The sequence below is a fragment of the Seriola lalandi genome, unplaced genomic scaffold, assembly GCF_002814215.2.
Source record: "Seriola lalandi dorsalis isolate HSWRI2012SDOR001 ecotype SW California unplaced genomic scaffold, Sedor1 jcf7180002054680, whole genome shotgun sequence".
In the NCBI taxonomy this organism is placed as follows: domain Eukaryota; kingdom Metazoa; phylum Chordata; class Actinopteri; order Carangiformes; family Carangidae; genus Seriola; species Seriola lalandi.
The window spans coordinates 286,735-311,657 of NW_019525233.1; the positions used below are offsets into that span (position 1 = coordinate 286,735).

At 40.5% G+C, this 24,923-nt stretch overlaps 1 protein-coding gene across 2 annotated transcripts; it reads right to left on the reverse strand.

The window, feature by feature from the left end:
* Nucleotides 1-46: 46 nt before the first annotated feature.
* LOC111666846 (ceramide transfer protein-like) lies at nucleotides 47-19,884 on the reverse strand. Of its 2 annotated transcripts, XM_023422356.2 has the most exons (18): nucleotides 19,206-19,884; nucleotides 17,520-17,654; nucleotides 10,158-10,274; nucleotides 7,452-7,559; nucleotides 7,119-7,257; nucleotides 6,048-6,131; nucleotides 5,718-5,875; nucleotides 5,332-5,424; nucleotides 5,151-5,237; nucleotides 4,922-5,014; nucleotides 4,662-4,730; nucleotides 3,908-4,003; nucleotides 3,576-3,708; nucleotides 3,410-3,480; nucleotides 3,191-3,319; nucleotides 2,970-3,099; nucleotides 2,119-2,255; nucleotides 47-2,032 (listed from the first exon to the last, which is right to left on the reverse strand). In XM_023422356.2, exons 1-17 carry the CDS (start codon nucleotides 19,314-19,316, stop codon nucleotides 2,128-2,130), a joined length of 1,881 nt encoding a protein of 626 aa, XP_023278124.1. In that variant the 5' UTR covers nucleotides 19,317-19,884; the 3' UTR covers nucleotides 47-2,032; nucleotides 2,119-2,127. The 2 variants fall into 2 exon arrangements, with proteins under 2 accessions (XP_023278124.1, XP_023278125.1); XM_023422357.1 differs by lacking the exon at nucleotides 4,662-4,730 and having other exon boundaries at nucleotides 19,206-19,883.
* Between the last annotated feature and the right edge of the window lie 5,039 nt (nucleotides 19,885-24,923).

A 24,923-nucleotide genomic window follows, 5' to 3' on the forward strand; every position in this document is an offset into this window, starting at 1 on the left:
ATTCGTTTTTGTGTAACATGAACAAATGGCTCCAAACATGGAAAACTGGAGGATAGACTTATTTATTTCTCTTTTAAAACAGGGCAGAAGTGCCACGGTGTCACAGTACATTAGTACGAACCAATTATTTACGAAAATGCATTTCTGATTACATTCAGCTTGAACAACCTGCTAAACTTGCTGTTAGAAACGTCTGCGTTTGGGTGAAAGAGCTTCAGCCGGGCGTCTCTCCACTTAGCTGAAAGGTCGAGTTTCATCTGGCTTCACTTTGTCTCTCACCCACGTCCCTCAGCTAGAAGCTCTAAAATCAAAAGCCTTAAGCGTGAAGCAGGTGACACAGCTACAAATCTATTGTCATTGATTATAACCCAGGAAACAACATTTTGTGACAGACTTTTTTCATCTTATAAAAAGGTCCAGATTTGGGTTTTACTCTTACAGAAAAACATATTGAAATTTATTAGGATGAGCACATGAAACTTCCTGTAGGTACATAGTTACTATAAAAATCAACTGCATAGTTGTATAGTTCATTTAAAATGTGAACTATAGAACTATGGATTTTTACTGCAAGATCAACTCAAGTACTTACTAAACTCTGGATTTTGCAGCCCTGCATGTGTCAACATGTTAAGACAGAAAATACAAAGACCTGACTGGACTATGTTACCAGAACGGTTTCAGTACTGTCACCGTCACATGTAACAAACAAGAAATACTGACAGGAAGGTCGAGGTGGCAATACTGCAATTAAATTTAAATCAATCTGGTGTTTTTGTAGCAGTAGGACTTGTAAAAAATATCCTGCTAGCCCTCAGGAAATGTATTGTAGGACACGTTTTAAATTGACTCCAAATGGAGAAAATACAATATTATGGGTAATTCAGCCACGAGGCACTTCACTAGTCATTTTATTGGTGCAGTAACGGCACCTTCTCCCCATCTGAAGCTACATCTTCTTGTTAAACTAAGGCATTTGGGCTCGACTCAGTCACAAAAATGCTTTGCAGACCTTAAGTGAAAATGTTAGCTACACTATTTACAACTTATTTAACATTCAAAATACAGGATGTGCTATGACACGAGAACATATTAACAATGACACAAATATAAAGCCAAGCAAATCATGTACATGAACTCTGTTTTGTACATTATATATACCAAAAACTCTTCGGCTCGTTTCTCCATCAGCGCCGACGAGGCGTTTTCATGAGAGACACGGAGTCAGAGGTCAAGTCTTATTTCATAGGGGTCACGTGTTGATGACAGCCCTCTGGACTTAATACAGACGAGATGAGAATCATCTCAAATCAATCAGTCATGTTGTTTTACTCACAAAAGTTAGCAGCTTCAAAAGAAAGCTGGGAAATGACTAATTAGGAAAAATATGAAAACTCAACACAAAATAGAAACTAAACAATTCAATCTATTAGCGAAGATCTTTTTGTTTATCTTTACAAACCTCTTATAGAACATACGTACATTTAAATATTAATATATATTTGTCAGAAAATAGACACAACCTGACATGACGGCTACTCTGACAAGTCACTCGTCTACATGAGCATGAAAGATGGAATAAACTGCTGCAGGAACGTCTGGGGAGGGAAGGTGACCGGCCCACTGCTGGGTGCATTCATTCTGGAGACAAACAATATCCTTCTGAATAACAGCAATTTAGTATTTGATCAACTGAACCACAATGAGGGGAAGAAAACAAGTAGTAACTGCTCTTGACATGATTACGTTAAATCATGATGTCACTGTCTGGGTTCAATTAAATCAAGAATTTTTTTTTCATGACTGACTCTCAGGGGTTATAAGGGTTGTCTCGCAGGTGTTTGATTGCAGCCACCAGAGGGCGCCATTATTACCCTTCCTCCCCTACTGGAACTAACTTGTAGCCAAGAGCTGGGAAAGAAAACAATCCCTGTGAGGTGCTTGTCTCGTCATGGCAGCAGAGCAGGCGTCAGTCTGAAGATAATGGGTCCTCAGAGCTTCATGGGGAGTTCTGTCCTTGTGTGTGTCAACACTGGAAACATGGAAGATGTACTGAATAAACATTCAGAGACGACACATGAAAATATAAACTCAGATGAGTAAACTCCTGACACCAACCTGTGAGCTTTAGAATAAGATGGGTTTGTCTTCAGTTTTTTCCTGGACGTAGGAGGTGAAGCGCTTCAGGAACTTGGGGTACTCTCTCTTAGCAACGGCCCTGAGCACGGAGGCGGGAGCCCAGCCTCCTGGATTTACTGCACACACACACACACACACACACACACACACACACACACACACACACACACACAGGATACCAACGTCACTGAGCATGAAGGTTTGAGCTAATCAGCAATTGCACATTATAGTTTGTCAGAGCAGGTTTCCATTCGTTTGTTCTTTCAAGATGAACATCATATAATATCAGTTTACAGAGGGAAAAATATTCCCCCAGCTACCGGCAGGGTGTTGGCATGAAACAGCCAATGACGCTTAAGTGGATGGTTGATAATAAAAAGCCTTTTCCCTGTTTGAGTGTTTCTCTCCTGCAAGAGACAGTGGAAGAGCTCCAGAGTTTAGACCAAGCTCAACGTTTCAGAGCTTTTTAATACCACATAGAAATAATTTAATAAAAAGTATAAAAGCATGACTGAAAGCCAAGTAAAAATGTTTTTTTCCAAAACTGACACTTATTATGAGAGTCTGAGCTTCCTGGTTGCTATAGCTAGTAGTCGTGACGGTATTTGCTACAGGTTTGATCACCGTGGCAACAATCCCAGCGTAGTTTCTAGGTGTGTAACGTGTCCTGACAGCCTGCAGTCGGAAACACAAACACTTCCTGACTAACATTACGACCTACAGCAGGAAAGTCTTTTGTAAATGACATTTAAGACTTTTGATACCTCCTAAGACCTGCGCACACACTGATCATGTGTCAGCTAAAGCCAGCAGCACAGACGCACTCTCACCATTTGCCACATAGGTGATTTTACACAGGATGTTGTCTCTGCTGATTTCTTTATCTCCCTCCGGTGGACTGACCAGGGTCTGACAGATCATGGCGATGTTGATTTTGGCTCGGACACACTTGTTGGTCGGCTGTGGAAAGTGACAGGACGTAGAATTAAGAGAAGCTGCGGTATCAGAAATAAACACTGTGAAGTGGACCTGACTGGATCTGATGGCTCACCTGAGCGTCGTCATGATCCACAGAGAAATTGCAGACCAGCCAGGTGTCGGGGTCATTCTCGTTGTTGGCTAAGATCTTTCTCATGGCAGACAGGTACAGGACGTCCCGCTGAGACGCAGGCCACACCCGCTGTTGTGCACAAGAGGTGATTATGACAAACGGATCCATCTCACTGCTGATCAAACGTGGTGATTTTATCTATGATCTTGCTGCTCTTACCTTGTGGGCTTGATAGACAATTGCTGCGTTTTCCGACAACGTCTCCACAACATTGAAGTTTTCAATGGTGGCTAAAGGAAGCAGAGAACATGGAGGGTTACGAGGTTTTCACGGTATTTTAACAGTGAATTGTCTCTAAACTCTGAGTTAGAGTTAAAAGACTTACTCTCCCAGTCGTTGCGATAGGCGGTGTCCCAAAAGTAGTGGCAGACCTCGTGACCAGTCACCCCCTTTACTGAATGGGTGGCCTTCAGCGGGTCCAAAACAATCCCATTTTCCTCCACCTCTCTCCTGTACACCTGCACACACACAAGCAAAACAATACATAACCACATTTCCTAATGGAGTACTTGTATAAATCTAGTAGGCTCTGGTCCCATCATACATTCCAGATTAATGTATTTTAAAAACAAATTCAATGTACTTCAGACTTTTTTAAAACAACTTCATCATTTCCTGTGCCAGTCAGAGAATATGTACTTCCATATATAATCATACCTTCATTTCTCCCTCTTCTACAACCAGCTGCCAGTTGGCATCTCCACCAACATCCTGCAGGGAGTAGGTCATGTGACTCTGCACCATCTCCTCCACCTGTAACACAGGGCCAGGGACAGAACGAGGCGGTTATATCGATTATGTAACGACAACTTGAAAAGGTCCTCGGATATGACCAGGGCATAAAGGAGTCAATGTGCAGAGAAAACCAGACAAAGACATCAAATCAAACCTGTATCTCATGTCTTATATCTCTTCTTCAGAAGCTGCTTGACTTGTAATGGTAATGTCACTAGTTCTCGGAAGGAATAAAGTAACAGGACACATCCAACAATTCCCCGAAGACTTACAGCGACAACAAAACAGCCGGGACAAACCACAAACCCATGCAGGCAAGCTAATGTTAACATCATATTATCAAGGGCTGTGGATGGAACATTGTACTGTTACTTCCAGTGACAATCCTCAGAAAAACTTAAAATGAATCAACAAAATGAGACTAAAGTTTCCATGATGAACACTAGACTAAAACTTTTTTGTCTGGACCTGGTAGCACATCGTCTATAAACAAGAACAATTTATTATTTCACACCACACACTCATGCTTCATGCTGCCACAGTGAGTTAAAGGCTCCTGCAGCATTTTCTTCAAGGAGCTTATGCAGCTACTGGAGATTCATGCAGACATGGTGTTTAGTCTTTACAGGTGAAACACAGGGGTGGGGTGACTGGCTGAGCCTTGGCAGTGAGTTACCTCTGCGCTGAATCTGTGGACATCATGAGGAGCACTGACTATCAGAGCTGGGGAGGGCTGACTATGAGGCTACAGGTGATGATACGATGATGGACAAACAAAATGAAGGGACGAAGAGTCAAAGTTACGCAAAACTGATGTGAGATGTAAAAATGAAACGTGTGAAATGAGAAAAATAAAGAACAGGCAGAACTGTAGGTGGAGCAGGTGGAATGATGAGAGTAGCTGGTGTAGTTTCAGGAAGTGAAGGATTTAACAACCTTGTCAGTGAATCTGTGTGAGCCGGGGCTGGAGTAGACGTCTCCAAGGGGAACAGGGCTGGACCTCTGTATCCTTGTCTTCTCGGTTTGAGACTGGAAACAATCAAACACAGGCAGTTTGATCATACTCGACACCAAAAATCATTTCATTTCACAATGTGTTTCACTATTTAACATCAACTTAGCAGTTCTCATTCTGTAACTTAACACTAATCGAGTTTATGTTCACCTGTTCCTCAATTTTGTCTTGTCTGTCGAGAGCAGCTTCAACTGCATCAAAAAACTCATCCTCATTAATGAGGCTGTTTGGACCCTCCTGCAAATAAAGACGAGAGGGAATGTTACTCTAAAGGATCTTACACAACACAAAGTTCATGTTGTTTAATAGAAGAATTTTATGATTACTTCACCTCATAGTCTGGACCTCCAAAGTGAGACTTTTTCTTCAACTCGTTGAGGGCCGATTTGTAGCTTTCCTCTATTCTTCGCCTCTTCTCCATCTCCTACACACACAAACATCCAAAATCAAGTCACGACCACAACAGCAGAGCAGAAGTTGGAAGGAGACAGTATGGACAGTCTGCTGACCAAGTACCAAATAACACACTAACTTCTCACACTTCTCTCCTGCATTCTCAATTTTACACCATCAATTGATCTTTTTCAAGCAAGAAAAACAATCAAAATTGTCTGACAAATAATGCATGTCATATGGGCTTTCTAAGAAGAAGTCCCTGTTTAAATAATGGATGAAACATGTCCATCTGGACTCTGCAGTGATCCAAATGTTACACACCTTGTCCAGTCTCTTTTGCCAGCTGTCCTCTCTCTTCACCATGAGGTCGATACAGTGGGACAGAGTGGCTAGGATCCCAGCTGTGGTGGCCTTGAATGTGATGGCTTCACCCTTAAAGTCTATGCCATTGATTCCCTTGGGAGTCAATGACTGGAACACTGCACAAAAGAGGAGCACAGGGACTACAGTAAATGCTACTTGTTTTAACAAGCATCACAGCTTTGATCTCACAGCTTTGATTGTTGCTTGTTTAGTCATGAATATTTAATGTTACAGAGAAATACTCAAGATTGGAAACCAGGTTTTCAGGAAGAATTCTGCACCACTCACATTTTTCTTTGCTGCCATTGTTGTTGTGCAGAAAGTCTCCGTCAGGCCGGGTGTTGGGGAAGTCATCTTCATCGTCCTCCACAACTAAAACAAAAAAGGAAAAAGTAGAGTAGACTCAGAGAGGGAAGGTAAGCACAAAAACAACAAACAGGTAGTTGGTGCACACAAGCCTTTTCTTGTAGGACCCTACTGAGAATCAACCAGGGTTCCAGGACAGGGTAGCGCCTTGTGGCCCACTCACAACTCAAACTACACCACACACACAGCACACCATCAGACTGACAGAACGCTGCTGTGCTGGACAGCATGACAATAGTCCGGTTTCATCTTCAGAATAGAGAGAGGGTGAGAGAGGAAGGGAGAGAGAGCGAGGGGCAGATAGAGGGAGGTGAGGAGAACAAAAGCAGGGCTTCATTCACTGTGGTCATCCACAGACGCTCAGCGCAGGCTGCCATGAACAAATGTTCAGCCAGCCAAGACAGGGTGAGGGTGAGGGGGCTTATAGAATAACTGTTTTCTGAGTCACAACAGATGCACAGGAACATTCCTCACAACACTCACTATATGTTTCTTTAAACCACAAATATTTTCATAATCTGTGGATGGAATATGCAAACTAAAGATTCTCTTAGACGTACACACACACTGTATCCTTCAATTCTGTCCATATAGTGCTTCAACTAAAAATTAGTTTAATTGTAGACTAATCTATTGGTATTTTCTCAATTTCTTGATTAATCTTTTTGTCTATAAGATTCCAGAGAATAGTGAAAATGCTCTGTATCATTCCTCAAATTATCTATTAAGTATTAACAAAACAAAAAGATATTCAGTTTACTATTATCAATCCTTAACTTTGAGAAGCTGGGACCAGTGAATGACAAATAACAAAAAAATGAATCAACTAATGGATTCATTGACTAATAATTTCAGCTATATAATAAAATGGTATTTTCACAATTAAATAATCTTCAGTTCTTGTCAGAAACCCCCCCCCCCCACTAAAACACACAACTGAGGAACAAAAGAAAAGAACTGGTCAACAGAAGTGTAGGTGTGTGTGGTTCTTACTTTTGTCTCTCTGCAGCTCATCCTTGGACACGGCATCTGAGCAGCTATCAAAGTATTTCTGAAGTGTGTCCACCTGCCTGCACAAAATATCTCTGAAGGTCTCCATCTCTGCCAGCTTCTCCTTCAGGCTGTGACCCTTCTAAAGAAACAAAGCGTCAGAGTGGTTCGGCTTATGTTTATATTTCCATTGGACCACTATGCAATCATTCCAGTGTGTGTCTGCTGACAAAATTCACCGCTTGTGTGTGTGTGCTTCTACAAATATTCAAACACCCCTCATGTGTGAGACCAGTGACTTCTTCAGCAAGAGTAAACATGAACCAGAAAGCTCACCTTAAAGGAGGATGTGGAGGTGGCAGAGTAGCCACTGGTGGCTGATGTGAGAGACAGCATGGAGCCATGTCTCCGCAGACTGGACTCTGAGCCATATCCAGAATCAGACTGTAGAAAAAGAAGGAAAAACAGACATGACAAAGGGAAACAAGTAAGCCAAAGCAGCTTTACTTAAAAAATACATTATCATTATTCATTTAAGCCAAAGATTTAATCAAAATTAAAGACAGAGTGGGAGAAAAGGAGACCATGATTCAAAAAACAGCCACAATTCATTAGCGACTTATTAAACAAACAGTGACACAAAACAAAAAAGCAGTAATGACTAATTATTCACTTTAACTGATCTGAGAACTGTCCATCTGACCTGAAGTGCTCCAACTACTATCATTAATGTTTTTATTTAGCAGGGATTCCATTAGAAACTACAAAAACAGCCCAAGAAAACCCTCATAATAATACTCTTAATGTTGTAATGAATCATTTTTGACACAACATAGTGACATCAACATCAGCACATGATACAGATTCAGTAACCATTGCAAAACCACTGAAATAATCAAGCGACTTCCTGTAAAGCTGATTGGTTCCCCTTTCGTCTTATGCAACAGCCTGTCGATAGATGGTGGGTGACGGTGGAGAGGGAAGGTTGACAGATACTGGCAGAGGTGCATGTCCCTTTAAGAGACACTTCCAGTTTCAACCACAGGAGGGCAGGACATGTAAACACACGTGACTGGCATTTGTAAGAGCTTAGGGTTACTGTCGGTCAACGACCAAAAGTAACTCCGCCTGAGTTCACATGGATTTCAGTCACTGCTGTTCACCCTTTAGCCAACATACTGCTACCCCACTGACTTCATCAGCACAGATAGTGCTATCTAACTGTGCCGCTTAATCTGTTTGTTGACAGAAAAGGAAAACAAATACATCTAAGCAAGCAGAGGCTTTGTTGTGGCTAAAGTATTAGATAGAAATCAGAAAATACAACATAAAAGAGCAGTAAAAGTAACATTTATCAGCTGCTGGGTTTCCTGTCAACAATCCCAACTGTTAACTATAATACCTATATACATGGACATGTTTTTAAGCTGCATGCAGCAGAGCAATACTGTGTAACTGTTGTGTAAGTGTGTCTGGTAATTAAAGCCTCAATGCACACATTTACAACAGAGGACATAAAGCAATAAAAGATGACCAACAACAAAACAACAACAAAACAACAAACACAGCTCACTGTAATAGAGACAGTATCCTAGAAACAAGTGTTGTTTTCATATTTAGATGTTTCACTTTCCCAAACTATAGGAGGCCTGATGTGTTAGTTGTGGTGTGTTGTGTCTCCTTGGAGACGCTAGGCTGTGAGTGTTGTGAGTAATGTGGGTTAGACCAGGAAGCAGGACCTTCTAGGAAGAAGAGTTTTCAGTGGTGACTCATTGTGAGTGGGATGATGGCTGGGTGTGCATGTTATGTGTGCAAGGCCGACTCCCCTCCTGCTTTGTCTGAGTCATGGTGGCTCCCTTGTGCTGGAATTAGTGGGGAGGGAAGCCAAAGGGAGGAGGAAGGGGGGTTTCCCAAACTGAGGTCCACAAGTGAGCAGCATGTGTTTTTGCAAATAGACTGAAGGTGTGGAGGCTTCTTTCTTCTCAACTATATCAGACAAACTCACAACTGTGGCTCCACTCTGGAGATTATGGCTTACAAACATACAAATCAGTATGTAAAAACATTTTCTTGATATTATGCACTTGGAAATCCTTCTAATCTTCCCTCTGGCTGGAATGACTAATACACACTGGGTTACACAGGTCATATGGGATTCTTTTCACACACACATTGAATGTGAACAATGGGTGCTACTTACGCTCACCCGGCATTACACAGCTTTTCACACACCACTTAAAAGTTCAACTTGTATTTCAGCCCTGTGTAAATTCACATTGTACTGGTATTTTAGGCAAACAACAAAGCACGTCTAAAGTCCAGGACTAGCTGACTGTTATCTGGGACAGGTTAACCTCAACTTTTCAGGTCTGTTCCCAGAAAATTCATTCAAACAGGGTTATCTTTTGGCTGTGTTTTCCAAACAGCATTGTCAGTAAGTCTTGTAACCCCTCTCAGGGTTAGCAAAGCAAAGCTAGCCCTTCGACAAATCATGCACCAGCTGTGAACCAATTAAGATTAAAGTTTTTCTCCAGACACTCTTTGAACAGTGTAAAAATACTCTGCTATGATTACTATTTTGCTAAATTCTGGATCGGGCTCAATCGGACCCAGACTCAGATGCTGAAATCGACTAGCAGACATTTCGAATAGTAAGCGTAGTTAGCATCTTTTATTTGCTTATGTTGTTTGTTAGCTTGTAACTGGCATTTGCTGACAGTGTTAGCGGTTGTGCTAATGCAAACTCTTGCTCTCTGCACTTACAAGGTTTCAGGTTTATTTTGCCATTACAGTTTACTGTGCTTTAAGGCAAGTAAGTCCTTAAGTCCTATAGACTTGACAACAAAAACAGCAGTTGTTGAAAGAGCATTATTGTTCCCTGGACTCCTCCTGTCTGCCACCACCTCTCACTGACTTTCTAACAGAAACGTACACACATGCATACAAAGATGATAGTTATTTGTTGCAAAAGTGACAATGATTTGGTTTCGTTTGATTCCAGCAGTTCATAACACAGCAGCTGTTAGAGTGTGCATGACTTACCATGTGCAGCTCAATGGAGTCAATCCACTGGTGTCTGTGCTCTGGGTCTTGTGCTCTTAGGTACCACACACTGTCGTTTACGCTTATGTCCAGCCGGCATTCATCAAACGCATGAAGCTAAAAAATACACAGAGGGAGAGGATATAGAACAAACAGTTAGATTAATCAGTGTACACTGAAAATGTACTGCATCAATGATTATATTCAAATGCTCTCGACTTCTGACAGAAGCTGGGACAGGATTAGATATTGGAGGGTTCTGTGAAATGATCCCTGTTTTGCAAAGTCAGCTGGCTTCACAAATATGATAACACTGTCGTAAAAGAGGAAAAGCCAATCTCTTTCTTGCCCAGGACGTGCAGAGAGCGACATATGTGAGTGTCTTTGATTCATGCAAATAACTATTAAAATGACACAGAAAAAGCAAACTGCTAATCTCTCTCCTGTGCCTTATATGGTGGGAGACAATCTGCTCTTGATGGCAATCCACCACAGTTACAGTGATGTGAGTCAAATGTTTCAGTGTAGGCCTATCTCAAAGGGATAGAAGACTAAGATGAGTACCAGAGGCACAGCAGTCTCCACTTTCAGGCACTGTCCCATAGGAGGAGAAGTGGCAGATAACTGGCCTTTTAAGGCAACTTGCAGCACGGAGCATATTCCTAATAGCCCTCCAGTGTACTGTCAGCGTTGTAAAAGTGCTGCGCTGGCATGGCTAGCAACCAAAGACTGTGTGTGTGTGTGTGTGTGTGTGTGTGTGTGTGTGTGTGTGTGTGTGTGTGTGTGTGTGTGTGTGCTGGGAGAGGGCGGAGGTACAGGGAGCGGTGGTGACAGCGATGGTATTTACCTGTGCAGTTTTCTCCAGGATTCTACAATGAGTCCTAGTGCTAAATCATTCTAAAGGTCTGATGGCAGTGAGAGAACAGAACGGTCTATGAGAGAGGGTCATAGTCGAGGACACAGAGAGAGGGACAGAGAAGAGATCTTTACATTCCAATGTTGGCCACAATAAGTGCAATCATTTACTATGGAGGGCCAAGAATCTGCAATTTTGCAAGAACCAATACTGCCACTCATTTCACTGAGGAGGAATTTGTGATTGCAGTAAACAACTGTTTGTTTAATTAAGCCATTTATCGATTATTCGGCTTAGTTAATCAATATGGTATTGTGAGTTTAAGTATTATAATTATACCATATTGATTATTCATTTCTAACAATTCTATTAATCGATACAAGATTAACACTGCTTCAAAATCTTATATTCACTGTGACAAGCTATAATAAAGCAGGCACATATGATCATTAACAATTGCAAGCTTGCAATCTAATATGAATGTATAGAGATAGTCTGAGCCCAAACCATTACTGAAGATTCTATTACTTTAGTGAATTGGCAGAATAATAAATGGCCCACTACGGTGCCTTTAAAGAGGTTTCATTGCAGGAGTGTGACTTGGCCATGTTGCCTGACACCTGGACGCCGCCGAGGCCAAGACCAGATGCTCAGCGTCAGTAATGCACAATATGAGGATGAATACTGAAAGCTTTCCAAATAAGATGCCCATTTAAAAGTTACCAGCAGCATTTGCATGTAATCAGCATCAGCAGCAGAGACGGACAAAAAGAGGAAGTGCAAGCAAGGAAGGAAACCAGCGGTAGCATCTGCCATCAGTTATAAGAAAGACAAAAGAGCAGCGGACAACTTCAGCAGCCTCCTTCTCTCTTAAACCCAGGATCACACTAACTCGTTTCAAAAAACAGCCTCAACAACCCACCAACTACCAGATCAAACCTGCAAAAACCATGTGAAATAAAATAAACATAAAACATTAACAAAGACAACTGATTTTTTTCTTCTGAATATTTTAACACACTTGTTAAGATCGGTAAGAATATAAATCTACTGCACTAAAACCATACGATATTATAGAGATAATGGAATTTTAATGCCAGTTGGTTGCTAGGACAGTGAGAAAATGAGTTCCTCTCAACAACCCCTGGACTATGGGGTCATGGTTATACTGAGGTTGAGGAATGAAAGCCTGCACCAGGTTTCAGAAGTTTATAGGGATCCAAGGCTACAGTAAACTGTAATCCATCACGGGAAGGTCATCTTAGCAGCCTTGCACTTCACTAGATGACATGACGTGCTGAAAATGATCTCAGCCTGGCTGCTATGTGAAAGTCAAGCAGACATAAAAAGCAGTAAAAGATGTATGGAGTGTTTAGTTTGCGTCTCTGTCTACTTGTGCAAAGTCAACGTGTAGAATTTCTGCAGCTCAGTGCATGGTGAAATACCTTTCGGCCTCCTGTGACCATGCTCAGGACAAGCAGATACAAAGAAATAGATAGATGGATGGATATTTTACATCTAATTGGAAAAAAGCACTTTACATACCATTACAAATGAAGATTTAGATCTGTATGACAATAAATCAAATAGGTAGTAAGTTGTTATCATGCCCAGAATGTTGCTACACAATAAATTCTTAAAAATATCCATGACAAAATGTACACTGTGACCATAAGGACATGCACTTCCTTAGCAGTAATGTTTATGTGTATGTAACAAAATAAACACTACAGATGACATAAATGTAATAAACTCTTTCCCTCCAAGATACCAGAGCAGACAGAGAGCTTTTTGTCTTTCTTTAATTCAGCCGACTGTATTGTCATCTTTGCTTATTTTTTGCCAGTGAGGAGTCTCTGCCAGCAACTATTTCTGATGTCTGTCAAATGGCCTCCCTTTTTGTGGGGCCCAGCAGTAGCTCAACCGCAATTATATCTGACTCTTGTGTTATCAGTGTCAGCCTTGTTGGGCTTGTATTTGTGTGTCTTGTTTGTTTTTAGACAGTTTTCAACTGTATGGTCTTGTAAGGGAGCATGTTAGGGAGGAGAGAAACATTTTATGATGTTTTGTGTATCAAATAATATGAATGCCAAAATCTAAAATGATGAGACAAAGCACTCTGTCTCTGTTCTCTTCAAACATAAACTTCCTACACAGCTTCAAAAAGACTCCCAATCTGTCCTCTCCCCTCCAACCCCTTTTGAGCTGGTGTACGTGTCTGCAGTCACAGTCTCCAGACGTGAAGGGATGGGAGCTCCCTTTAAAACAGCTTGAGATTTTCAGTGCCTAAAAAAAAAAATACAGGGACTGAAACCAATGCAAACACTGAGAAAGCCTACAAAGCTGCTCCAAACCTAACTGAATTTCATTACTCATTTGTGCAAATTTAAACATCATAATTATGCTCTCTGGGCATTCAGACATACAGCGTCTTCTGTATTCTTGCAACATTACTACTATGGTCTGATGCCAGGAACATCTTTCTCCAGACTGGACACTAAAACGGGATCCCCATTGCCCTAGTGGAGGAAACACTGACTCACCAAGTGGTCAGAGTGAAAGGCAGGGGAAAGGAAAGCTAAATCAACAAGGGGACAGTAAGAACAACATTCTGTCCTTGAAACACACACGCGCGCTCACACACACACACACACACAAACACACTCACACACACACAGAATGGGGAAGGTGTTTCTTGACCCTCTTCATGACCCCCAATGTGTAGAGAATGTCACATCCTATGAGGAAGAGTCTCATTTCCTAGCAGAAGACACTTTCCACAAAGCCTTACGTCAACCCCCCCCCCCAAACAGCATGTTTGACATCTACTTGACCCTTGATCTCTCTTTCACCACCTCAAGAGTCTCACTTTGATGTAATGAGGAAAAATCCAAATTGTCACATCCAGTTCCACTGCCTTGCAGAACTCAAAATAATCCAGCCCATAAACTACTACAGATCCAGTCTGCACTACTCACCAATTCCAGTGAGAGAAGGACTTACAAGTAGGCCAGTGTGCCCTTATTAACTAACCACAGATCTAAAAATGGTGTTGGTGGTTAGCAGCTTTTGTAGGGTACAGATGCAAACCTGCAACAAGGACATTGCACCATTGTGACTTTGTCATTCATGAAACAGGAACAAGAGGGGTATTACCAACCTTATATGGTCAGTTAGCAGGCCACCTCTAATACATGCTGTAGTACTGAGTATTCAATAATGCTAAAAGTCTGAGTAATTCACAAAATATTATAGAGGTATATGCATGAGCCTCTACCTCACGGTGAGCCACTGAATGTACAGAACAAAGGGAGATGAATGGTTAACATTAGAAAATGGTACAAATGTATTTCAAACTAAACTGGTTATAGTTTCTATTTAATCCAGTCAATGATAATTTTGACTTGCTGTCAACCTGTGTTTACTAATCTACTGTAATCTACAAGCGCGTCTATTACTAATGCTAATGTTGTTTATCTCTAACATGAATACACTCACAGTTACTGTATGTTGGCTGATACGCTGAACGTTATCAAATTCAATAAGTGTCATCAAGTTCCCTTGTAATGAAGGTGGCTGTGAGCACGTGAGGAGGGTGCGTATGACCTACCTACACTATTGTATAAAGACAGCTGGTGGACACAATGAACTGAACAGTGTATAATCATTAATGTAATCCAACCCAGCAGCTACTCTGCAAGAATACTGCCGACTTCAAAGTTTACATTGTCCAATTTTAGTTGAGACTGTGTCAAACAGATGCTGTTTCAAATCTGTTGAAATTTCATTGTACCAGACCAAACATAAGAAATAAAACAAAGCAGAGAGGAGTGGGCCACCAGCAATGAGCTGCAGGAGTCTGTTATTATATTGTGTTGAGTTCTGAGAAATGATTTCAAAAACTTGCTCTTCTACAATGAAGAAATCAAGTGTTATCTTACAGTTTCTCAACTAGTGCGGTGCAGTTTTTGAATGACTCATATTGCAGTTTAGACAATTGACTTCCCTCTGAGATAATACTATATTTGCTCACGTGTATTCACATGGTGTGACAAGGTCTTATATGGACACTCTTTTACCCGATCCAGAATTCTAATCTTATAGTCATATCTAAATGGTGTCACAATGCATGTGAAAGTAGCTATTACCAGTTTCTTTTCTTTACATTTATCTGAAGAAATACATCTGGACACATCACTAGTCCTGTGTCTGAGAACACTGCATCTTGGTGCATGTGTGTCTGATAGTTATTATCAGAGCTATGAGGAAAAATAACAAGATGGAGAAATCAAAGAAATAAATACTGACGAAAAACAGAGAATATTTTAGTTCAAAAAAGGCAATAACTGTCTGTTGATGACCATCACCAGCTGTAACTCTTCATTATTTACCCCATAAACTTCTGAGGCGTATTTCCATTGGAATGAGAAATGACTACAGTAGAGCACCACATGGAGGTTAATATTTACATAGGCTGGGAATGGATAAAGCTGAGCAAATACAGCTAATAGCCAAGCCTGTTTCATGCCGACTGGGAACAGTAACTTATTCATTTCCCTTGTTACTGTTTGGAGAGAGACACACAGACTGAGCCTCAGTCAATGACTGACCTGGGCTCCCACTGAAACATGATGAAAGGTGAAACAGTGTGAACATCCGTCATTAAACACTGTTGACACATTTGGATTTATTATATCTGTGCTTAGCAAAGTGTGAGTTCTTTTAAATCCTTGAGACGGGATATTATTAAAAGTCTGATAAGTATGGAGTGTCTGCTTTGATATAATTTGCTACCTCTATCTCAGCTGCATTTCACGGTCTAGCCTATACAGTGACACAGCATTACTAGTCTCATGATGAAGTGTTACCACATAGCATGCTGTTTTGGGACTAGAACAGTCACCTGACAAGCCAGTTACCCTCAAGCGAGCTTGGGACATAATCAGTAGTTCTTTGAAAAAAAAAATAAAAATAGGGTAACACCTGCAGGTGAAGATCGGGTTTGAGAAACTCCAGGGTAAAGTTTCTCATTAGAGTTGCCAACAGTGAGTCGAGCCTTAGGCCTACATATGGATCCAGGAAAGAACAGAGGCTTTCCTTCATGAATTTAAGAGAAACATATGGTGGATGCAAAACAACTGAATCATATCTTATACATCACGTGACAAAAATGCTCAAAACCATGTGAGAGGCTAATGGAGAAAGACTGGGGGTGGACTGAAGGCCTCTCGAAGCAGAAACAGAAATGTCTGACTTTGCTCTTCAGATTTCACCACATGAGCTCCTCAGGTGATCAACTTTGTTCCATTCATGTTGAATTTCACAGTATATTACAGTGTGGCTTTGAGTATATGTAAAACAACTTTTTATACCTTTGTAGGTAAAGTCAAAGCACCATTTTATATTGAAAGGTTAAGACAGCAACAACTGCAGAAACAATGACACAGCATTTTCATCCCTGCTGAAAAAGTTCTTCTGAGCTCCTTAATCACACAAGTGGAGCTGTTCCCACAGGCAAGCCAAAGCAAATGCAATGTGCAACACACAACGAAAATTGATTTTCTATAAAGAAGCAAATTCCTTTTTCTCCAGCACATTTTGTCATCACTTGTGACAAGAACAAAGCACACAGTGTGGGAGAAGAAAGTGTGGCCAAAGCTGAAATCCAGTGAATATTACACAGATTTCTGACCAAAACAGACATAGATGATTGTACAATTATCCTATCAGCTTTCTCCTACTTTCTGATCACCACTAATACAATAACTGCCTAAGCACCATTTAGTCAATGGCTACACAGACTAAGACAAATTTACCAGCCAGTTCACCTGATGGCAACTGTTATTCCTTAACTGATTTGTAATGACTTAATCTTGTTTTCACAAATTTCTGACCTGATTATCAAAATGTTTACACAGCAATATTAACCCTAAATATCAAAATAATTGGGTCAGACGGAATTGATTAGCCCCTACTTACTACAGCTATTCAACCAATATAAAGAAAAGGTCAAGATTGACATTAAATCCTTTCTTTTGGTATGGCTCCTCTGTCAGACACCTCTACTCCATTCATGAACAACACTGTACACCATTTGTTGTGGAGGGAATATACCCACTGTGGTTATCATGGACATGCAACCAAAATACTGGAACACCAGACCGCCTGGCTGTCTGGCTTTTATAGGTGGAAGGTCAAACTAGAGCGAAACATAGCCAACAGGGTATCAGCTGAAGCTGCAGGTGAAGTGACACAAAAGTAGTTTGTGACTCTACTTTGCAATTTAAATATACACACACAAAGTATCCTCTTGAGTCTTGAAAAGCAGCCACAGTAAGTTGTACGGTTTTGGTGGCTTAAACAGCAAGAACGTTGTTTCCTCCCTCTTAGAAAATATACAGAAGAATTCTTACACAAACAGCGATGCTCATTCTTGTTAAGACATTTTGAAAAACACAAACAACAAAAGAGTGACACTTCTAGGAAAGAGTCTCAGTGCTACTTACAGTAATAACAGCTTTACTGAGGCAGAGGGACCCTCGACAGCCATACTCGGTCTCGTCCTGAGACTTGTAGTAGCTCAGTGTGTTGTTTTTCAGCACCACCCAACGGTCCTGCCAGCCGTGGATGTAGTTTGTCCACTGAAAAAAAAAGTATTTTTATTAATATCTTTGTAAACTGGTGGACAAGTAAAATAGAAAAACCTCTACAATGTAATGGAAGCTTTGCATAAACACCACCTTACTTAAAATGTTCAGTCGTCACTGAGACCTTCTACTTTAGTTCTTGGTATGTTGGTTCAAATTGTATGTTTAGAGGTTGTACTTTGTGGTGGTGTTGTGTTGAAAAGTGTCCACCTCATGTTCTCAACTTTGAAAACATATTAAACATCTTACAATATAATTTAGTTTACTACAACAAAACCACAAACTACAACCTCAACAATCACCACAGAGCTGAATCATCAACACAAAAGTAACAGAAAGCTAGTCTTTATTAGACTGTTAAATTAGAGAGTGATTTCCACTTTTCTGGTAACTCAGAAATTACAAACAAAAAATGTATATCCCTAATCTGAGATGCTTACACCTCTGGGAAAACCTGTGTTAGGACACGTGAGATTTTATGTAAGGTGTAGACTCATTAATCCTCACAAGATTTATGACGTGTAAAGGGTTTAGTATGATTGAACAGGTGAGCTTTTCTGGATGCCAATCTGCTTAATCTCACAATATGCTTGGTTAGCAGGTCAGCATGCAATCTGTTTAGAAACAACCAGTCTACAGTAGGATTAATACCACATTATCTTGCCAGGGGCTTAACAAATTAAAACGGCGGCCAGTTTGCCCAAAACAAAGTCTTGCCCAAGTGAGCAGAAGCAGATGGCAAAATAGGTTACCAAGGCTTTGTCTAGCAGTAGACTTAACTGTCTGTTTACCAAAGAAAAACAGAACAGGTCACCAATAGCCTGGAGAGTTGTTATTTACACAGTGCACTCAATTAAGCACTCATACTTATACTAGTACCCCAATGAATGTTTTCCAACACCTTGCATGTTGTTGTCAAAGTATTTTTTACAGTATCACTGGACATTTGCTCATAACACTAACACAGTAACATTTGCTGTATCCGGATTGTTATCATAGTAATGTGTAAAAATGCTTCAACCTCTGAAATGAACTCGTCTGTATTCAACCACAATATCTGCACAATGTACCCCAGGCAAAAAATACCACCTGCCCCAATTATCTACATTGGTAACAGCTTTGTGGAACCAACTGTGACCACCACATGCTTACACAGTAAACCTAGAATCAACTATCAACGTCACCCACTCCTGCAGTAAATTAATGAGAAACTATTTTTGATGGATTTATGAGCTAATGTAGCTAGCTGTGCATTACATACCCCACTATTCAATTTCACTAGGGGGCTTTCCTTTTGCTTCAGTGGGGATTACCGATGTAATATTACTGGGCGCCAATGTGGAAACGTTCATGGACGGTTGCAGGATGCCGGATAACCCTTCCCTCAAACATACATGCCATGATTTGTCATAACATTGGCAGAGTGCCTCATTTCGCCCTGATATGAACACAGGCGCCTTCTTGACAGTTGTGCCCTTAGCACTTGGCAGTGACATTGACCGGTGCATTTAGAGGATATTCGGTTTTGATCAAAACATGACTTACCTTGCTGAGGACTCCACTGAACTGGCCGGTACTGACAGGATGTCCAGACTCCTCTCTTGGCTCTAAATCTTCCTCGGAACCGGAGGAGTTCCAGCTCTGGTTATCTGACATTTCCTTAACGTTTTGTGGCTAACGCTTCTCAAGCCGAGAGTAAAAACAATATGAACTTGGCATATATCGCCAAGGTAGCTACGTTTAAACTGACAGTATTAACTGAGATGCGTGTGACAAGAAAAATAAAGAGCAGCGGTTCACGGAATCATGTTGTATTGTTATCGACTGGCTAATAGCTCTCAGTGCAAGAGGGGTTAACCCAAATAGCTGAGGCTAGCAAGCTCCAACCGCGTAGGTAGACGTTAGATAGACGTTAGGTAGACGATAGTTAGCTAAAACGATTGGCAAACATTCTGTGGTCGAATAATCCAGGTAAACGTTAGCTGTCAACTCTGCGCTACCGCCCCTTTTCGACGGCGTACGTTGAGTCCCAAAAGTGGCAGAAAAAGGATGAAACGCGGATAAATGTGGTCAGGCTGGCTTCAGCAGTCACAGGTAATCCGGCGCTGACTGTTGGAGAAATGCTGGAGGCTGTGGCAACAGTTGTTTACCTCTGTAGACTGGTGACAGCTCTCCAGCTCAACGCCATGTTCAACTGACGTCTGCTGCTTCTTCTTGCTTGGGTGAGCGCGTGTTTCAACTTGTGTGGTGCGCAGGGGCGCTGGCTCGTGTGACGTCACCTAATCCACTCCTTATTTGGACCAAGGCTCCGCCTCCTGTTTATGGCACTGAAAATAGACCGAGGAGTAGTACAGAGCAGGAAGAGGAGTAAAGGAGAATAGACTGAGGAGTAGTAGAACATAGACTGGGGAATACTACAGAAAAGAGTGACGAATACTAGAGAATAGACTGAGGAGTATTTGAAACTAGGCCAAGGAGTATTTGAAAATACACTGAGGAGTACAGAGGTGTAACAAGTGTGATGCTCCAGATTACTGAAAGTGCAACTATTAGTCCAATTTAGCTTTAATACACTGAAAGACAGGACTTTAGTAAATTATCATTACAATGTCTTTCTTAATAAAACAAACAATCATTTATGCTTTCAGATAAGTGCTGTTTTTCAGCAGGTCCAGGGACTAAAATTCTCTGTGGGCCTCCACTGACCCCCTTTTTCTTGGTGTGTATTCCAGAATCCAGAATAAATTTAGACATAATTTTGGCACCATGTCAAAGATGGGTTATAATGCACAACTGCTTTGTATCATTTGTGTTGTAGGTACAACTTCGTAATCAATCAAATTATCATAAATAACTCACACACAGTGAATATGGAGCATTCATGGCCTCTGAAGGACTGAGGTTCTTCTTGCCCACTTTGCCCAGTTGACATTTGTATTTGTAAATTACACACAATTATGATAAGCAATTCACAATAACATAGTGACCTACTGTATGAGGGCATTCAGAGATGTCAACCAACATTCACAAGACTTAAGAGGGAAAAAAAATCAAATTCATAATAAATTATCCGGATCTGCCCCGAAATTTAATTGGTTCTTCCCAAGTCCAGGTCCCATCCCTCCACCAGGTTCTGTGGAAATTGTTTCTTGTACTTGATCCTGCTGAGAATTGAACAGACACAGGTGAAAACATATGCTCCACGGAGGATGTTAGTTAATTTTATATATTTCTCTACAACACTGCATATTCATCAAGACTGTGAGCTTGTTGTTTAACTGTCATCACATTTTGATTAAACTGATGCTAAACTCTTATAACAGATGTTAGTCTACACTACGGTTAAGTTTTAATCCCAAAAAACAGTTTTCTAAATGACTATTAACTCTTAGAGATCATCTGTTTCCTTTACACCTGGGTTAATATTTTTAGTGAATTAAATCATGGTGAAAGAACACATCTTCTTTACAACGCTTCTTTATAATGAGGGCCTCTGGAGCTCCACCAGCACCCCTGGGATTGTGCCTTTAACAACCAGCAAAGACTGCAGTCAGGATCAGCACTTAGTGTTGACATTAGTGCCTGTCCAGTAAAACATTAGCATATATAAATATATATGACGTCAAATTATTAGAAAGGTTCATTTGCAAGGAAATGAAAAATCTATTCATACATCCATATACACGTGTGTATTTAATGGCTATACAATCTGCCGGCACGCATGTCCATTATTTCTGATGGGATAGAAACTGATAGTGGAAATAATAACCAAAGATATTTGAGATCCCATTATAATTCAGAATAAACAACCACTTTACTTTACCACTTGTTTTTAGGTTGTTTATGAGGTCAATGGAGCTACAGTACCTGGGTAGTAAAAAGTATTAAATTAACTGTAGCATAAATCCTTTTATCATGGGGTCAGGGTTTAAAATAATGATGTTTCTCTGATTTAATGAACTAAACAGCCCAATAAAGAAAAATTATAAAACACATAAAGTCACTTAAGGATAGGGGGAAAAAGCACATAAGGCATAATTCCAGGTTAACAGTAAAATATTTAACCTCATGATGCTAAATGACATAATACAGTCATTCATGAAGAATGTTCCCTTTCTCTGTCTCCTTCCTTCACATAAGCCTCTACCAGGCCTGTGCTTATGTACACCGTGAGTCATGTGATAATCTTTATGCGATTTGCGACACACACACACACACACACACACACACACACACAGTACAGTAACAGGAGAGGAGAGGAGAGGAGAGGAGAGCCTTTAGTCATGTCATGGGTTTTGTGAGTCTGATTCAGTTCCATGAAATCATGAGACCTGGAAAGGAAGAAACCACAAGACTTCCATTAGCTGCACAATCCAACTCTTCTCTTCCATTAAAAGGAAAAGTCTGAGTGGCAGGATGCTGAGACTTCAGCCAGTTGACAGGTTTTTGAAAGCTGTATCCACCACAAAAGTCAACTCACTAATCCAAATTATATTTGCTAGAATAGCTTTATCAGTGGTTTCTGGAGTTATTGTCTGTTTGACAGATTATTCGCTCTTCAAATCTTTTATTTTCAGGCTTTCGGGTGTGACAGTTTAATCTGCACACTACATGTGATAACCACACTGCACAGGAGAAGAAAGTACAGTACAGTAAAAGAGGGTGAGACGAGACAAGGGTCTTATCTCTCAGCCTTTTCCAGTGAAATCAGCTTTGATTCAGCCTCACAGCCAATCCTCTTGTTTCAGATTGAGTCCCAGAAAACACTAACAGTCACTTGGCAACGTGGTGGTATAATGCCACGGGGAAGGGCTTGTAGATAACCTGTTGTTTGGATGGATAAGCTTTCAGCAGTTGATTCAATCACAGTGACATACAAATCGCTCCTGACTTAGTGGCTCTGTGATTCATTTAGAGGCCAGGAGTCAAGGACCATGACTCAGGCAGGGCTGATCAAGCAGTAATGTGATTAAATCACATCCTCTTCTGAGCTGCAGATTCCTCATGGGTCAGCAGCTCCAAGTGGGTGAAAAGGAAAGGAAGCAGCTGGTCCACCAGGATGGATTGTTATTTTTATTTTTCCTCTGTGTCAAGCACTTCCTTGTGGACAGGAATATAACTGTTCAGTTCAGAGGAAATATTATTCTTTTAAATTCACGTCCCGGCAGCCACTCCTTTAAGTGGGCTGCACTCATTGTAGTTTTCTCTGATTACAGCAGTTAAGCCTCAGAGTGCTTTTTTTCTAAAGATATTTATTAGCAACAGGCTGTTTTACACCAGCTGCTTGTGGACGTGACTCATGGAGCACAGCCTCTGGAGGAGCTTTACATAAGAAACCTCAGGAAAGGTTGGAGGAGCAGAGTGTGACCTGCCTCACAAGCTCACTCTGCCCTCTGCTGGCGGCCGCTGCTATCAGACACACACTGTAGATAATTATAAAGGTGTTTGTGTGGTTTTATCTCATTAAGGTGCAACAGCTGTGACACCGATCCTGACATCATGACGTGCCTTATTTGCCGACTTGGAACAAGTTGCCAGGAAACGAGGAGGAAGTGTTAAAATGTTTACTGGCTGCATATGACCTGGTACACACTGTACGTGAGGCTTGATTTGATTTGAGGACACAGAGTGGGACAGACAAACATTATATACATTATACACACTATATGTAAATTATAGCAGTTAGTTTAATGATACGCAATAAGATTTTATTTTGTAAAATATTTCATTCTGTGAATGTTGTTTTGAATTTCACCCAAAAAAATAAAAATAAACCAAAAATAAAAGTAAAACAAGTTTTGTACTTTTTCACTGTGACAGTCTGATTACATTGTAATTTATTTCATTTTGTTTTAGTATTTAGTTCAGCAATTTGTTACAGTGAATATACAGTGGCAAATAAATAAGTCCCTCTGTATTTCCTTATGATAATAATACCATATTTCACAAAGCTACAAAAAACAAAGAGCAGAGTGAGGAAAAGCCTCTCTCTGTGGGCTGATGTCAGTAGATAAAGTCTAAACCTTTTTCCTATGGAAATAAAAAAATAAATTGCCTGCTTTACATTTAGATACTTTATACATCGCCTGAGGTTTGTTATTCCCACACAGTCTGTCTTTGATGTCTGTGGAGCACAGACAGGTGAGAAAGGAGAAAATAAACTGTTTCAGGGAACTGGGGAGTTTCAGTGGCTGAGAAGCAAAAGGAACACTAAAAAATATGGTTCCCGTCACATAGATCAGTGTGGACTCATGCATTATGGATACTAGTTGTATTTCTGTCCTTGCTGCTGGACAGATGAGAAATATTTACCCAGAGTGGCTCCAGTTTCCTCCTCAGCAACAGGAGCTCTCACTTAACACACCCTCTTAATACAGACTTAGTCTTTGTTTGAGTAGGTAACTTTATAATATCATAAATGAATGAATCATGTTTTTACAGGAGCTCTGCTGTTCACATGACCTGAATACACAGTCCCACCTGTGTGATGCTTTGGCCTTGGTAGAACGTGTTTTGTTTTGTTCTGTACTGAACTCAGTCTTCATAAAACCATGACAAATAATACATTGTTTGAAAGATCTAAGTCTCTTGATTCTTATCACTATATCATATCAGTGCAACAGCTGTTGACACAGAGGTGGTTCGGACTTGTGGCTGTGGCTCCACAGTGTTTACTACAGGCCTTTTATTCCCTTTGTTATGCCACTGAAACCAGCGAGGCAAACAAACTTACATTTCTATCATGTTTGTGCCTCTTTAACTTTGATTCAGTATCACTTTTTACTCATTCTGACTTTCTAGCTATAAAGTTTAAAGAGTTATCTTTCAAAGGAGACCAGGATTATGACTGTAATCAAAAGGGTTGCAGAACAGTAACATTTTTAATTTCTTTTGGGCTTTGCAGGTTAAACCTCTCAATGCCCAAATTCTTCACAGTTGGTTTTTATTTGATTAATAAAAGAGCCTCCAATTTTGAGATTTCTATGAATTAATACATATTTTTATTATGTGTTTATGATTAGTAGTCAGTCTGCATATACAAAACAGAGAAATAGGAATAAAGGAACAGATTCCCAAAGTGTTTTTATTGCTACTAAAGGTGAGTTATGGAACTATTCCATGTTCTCACATAATCTATTTCCTTTCAACACCATTTCACATGCATAATTCAAAGTATGGCAGTGTCATTGTATTACAGTGATCCAGCCTTTATGGCCAGGACAGCTGTGCTGATAACATACTGTATGTTATTAATCTACTTTT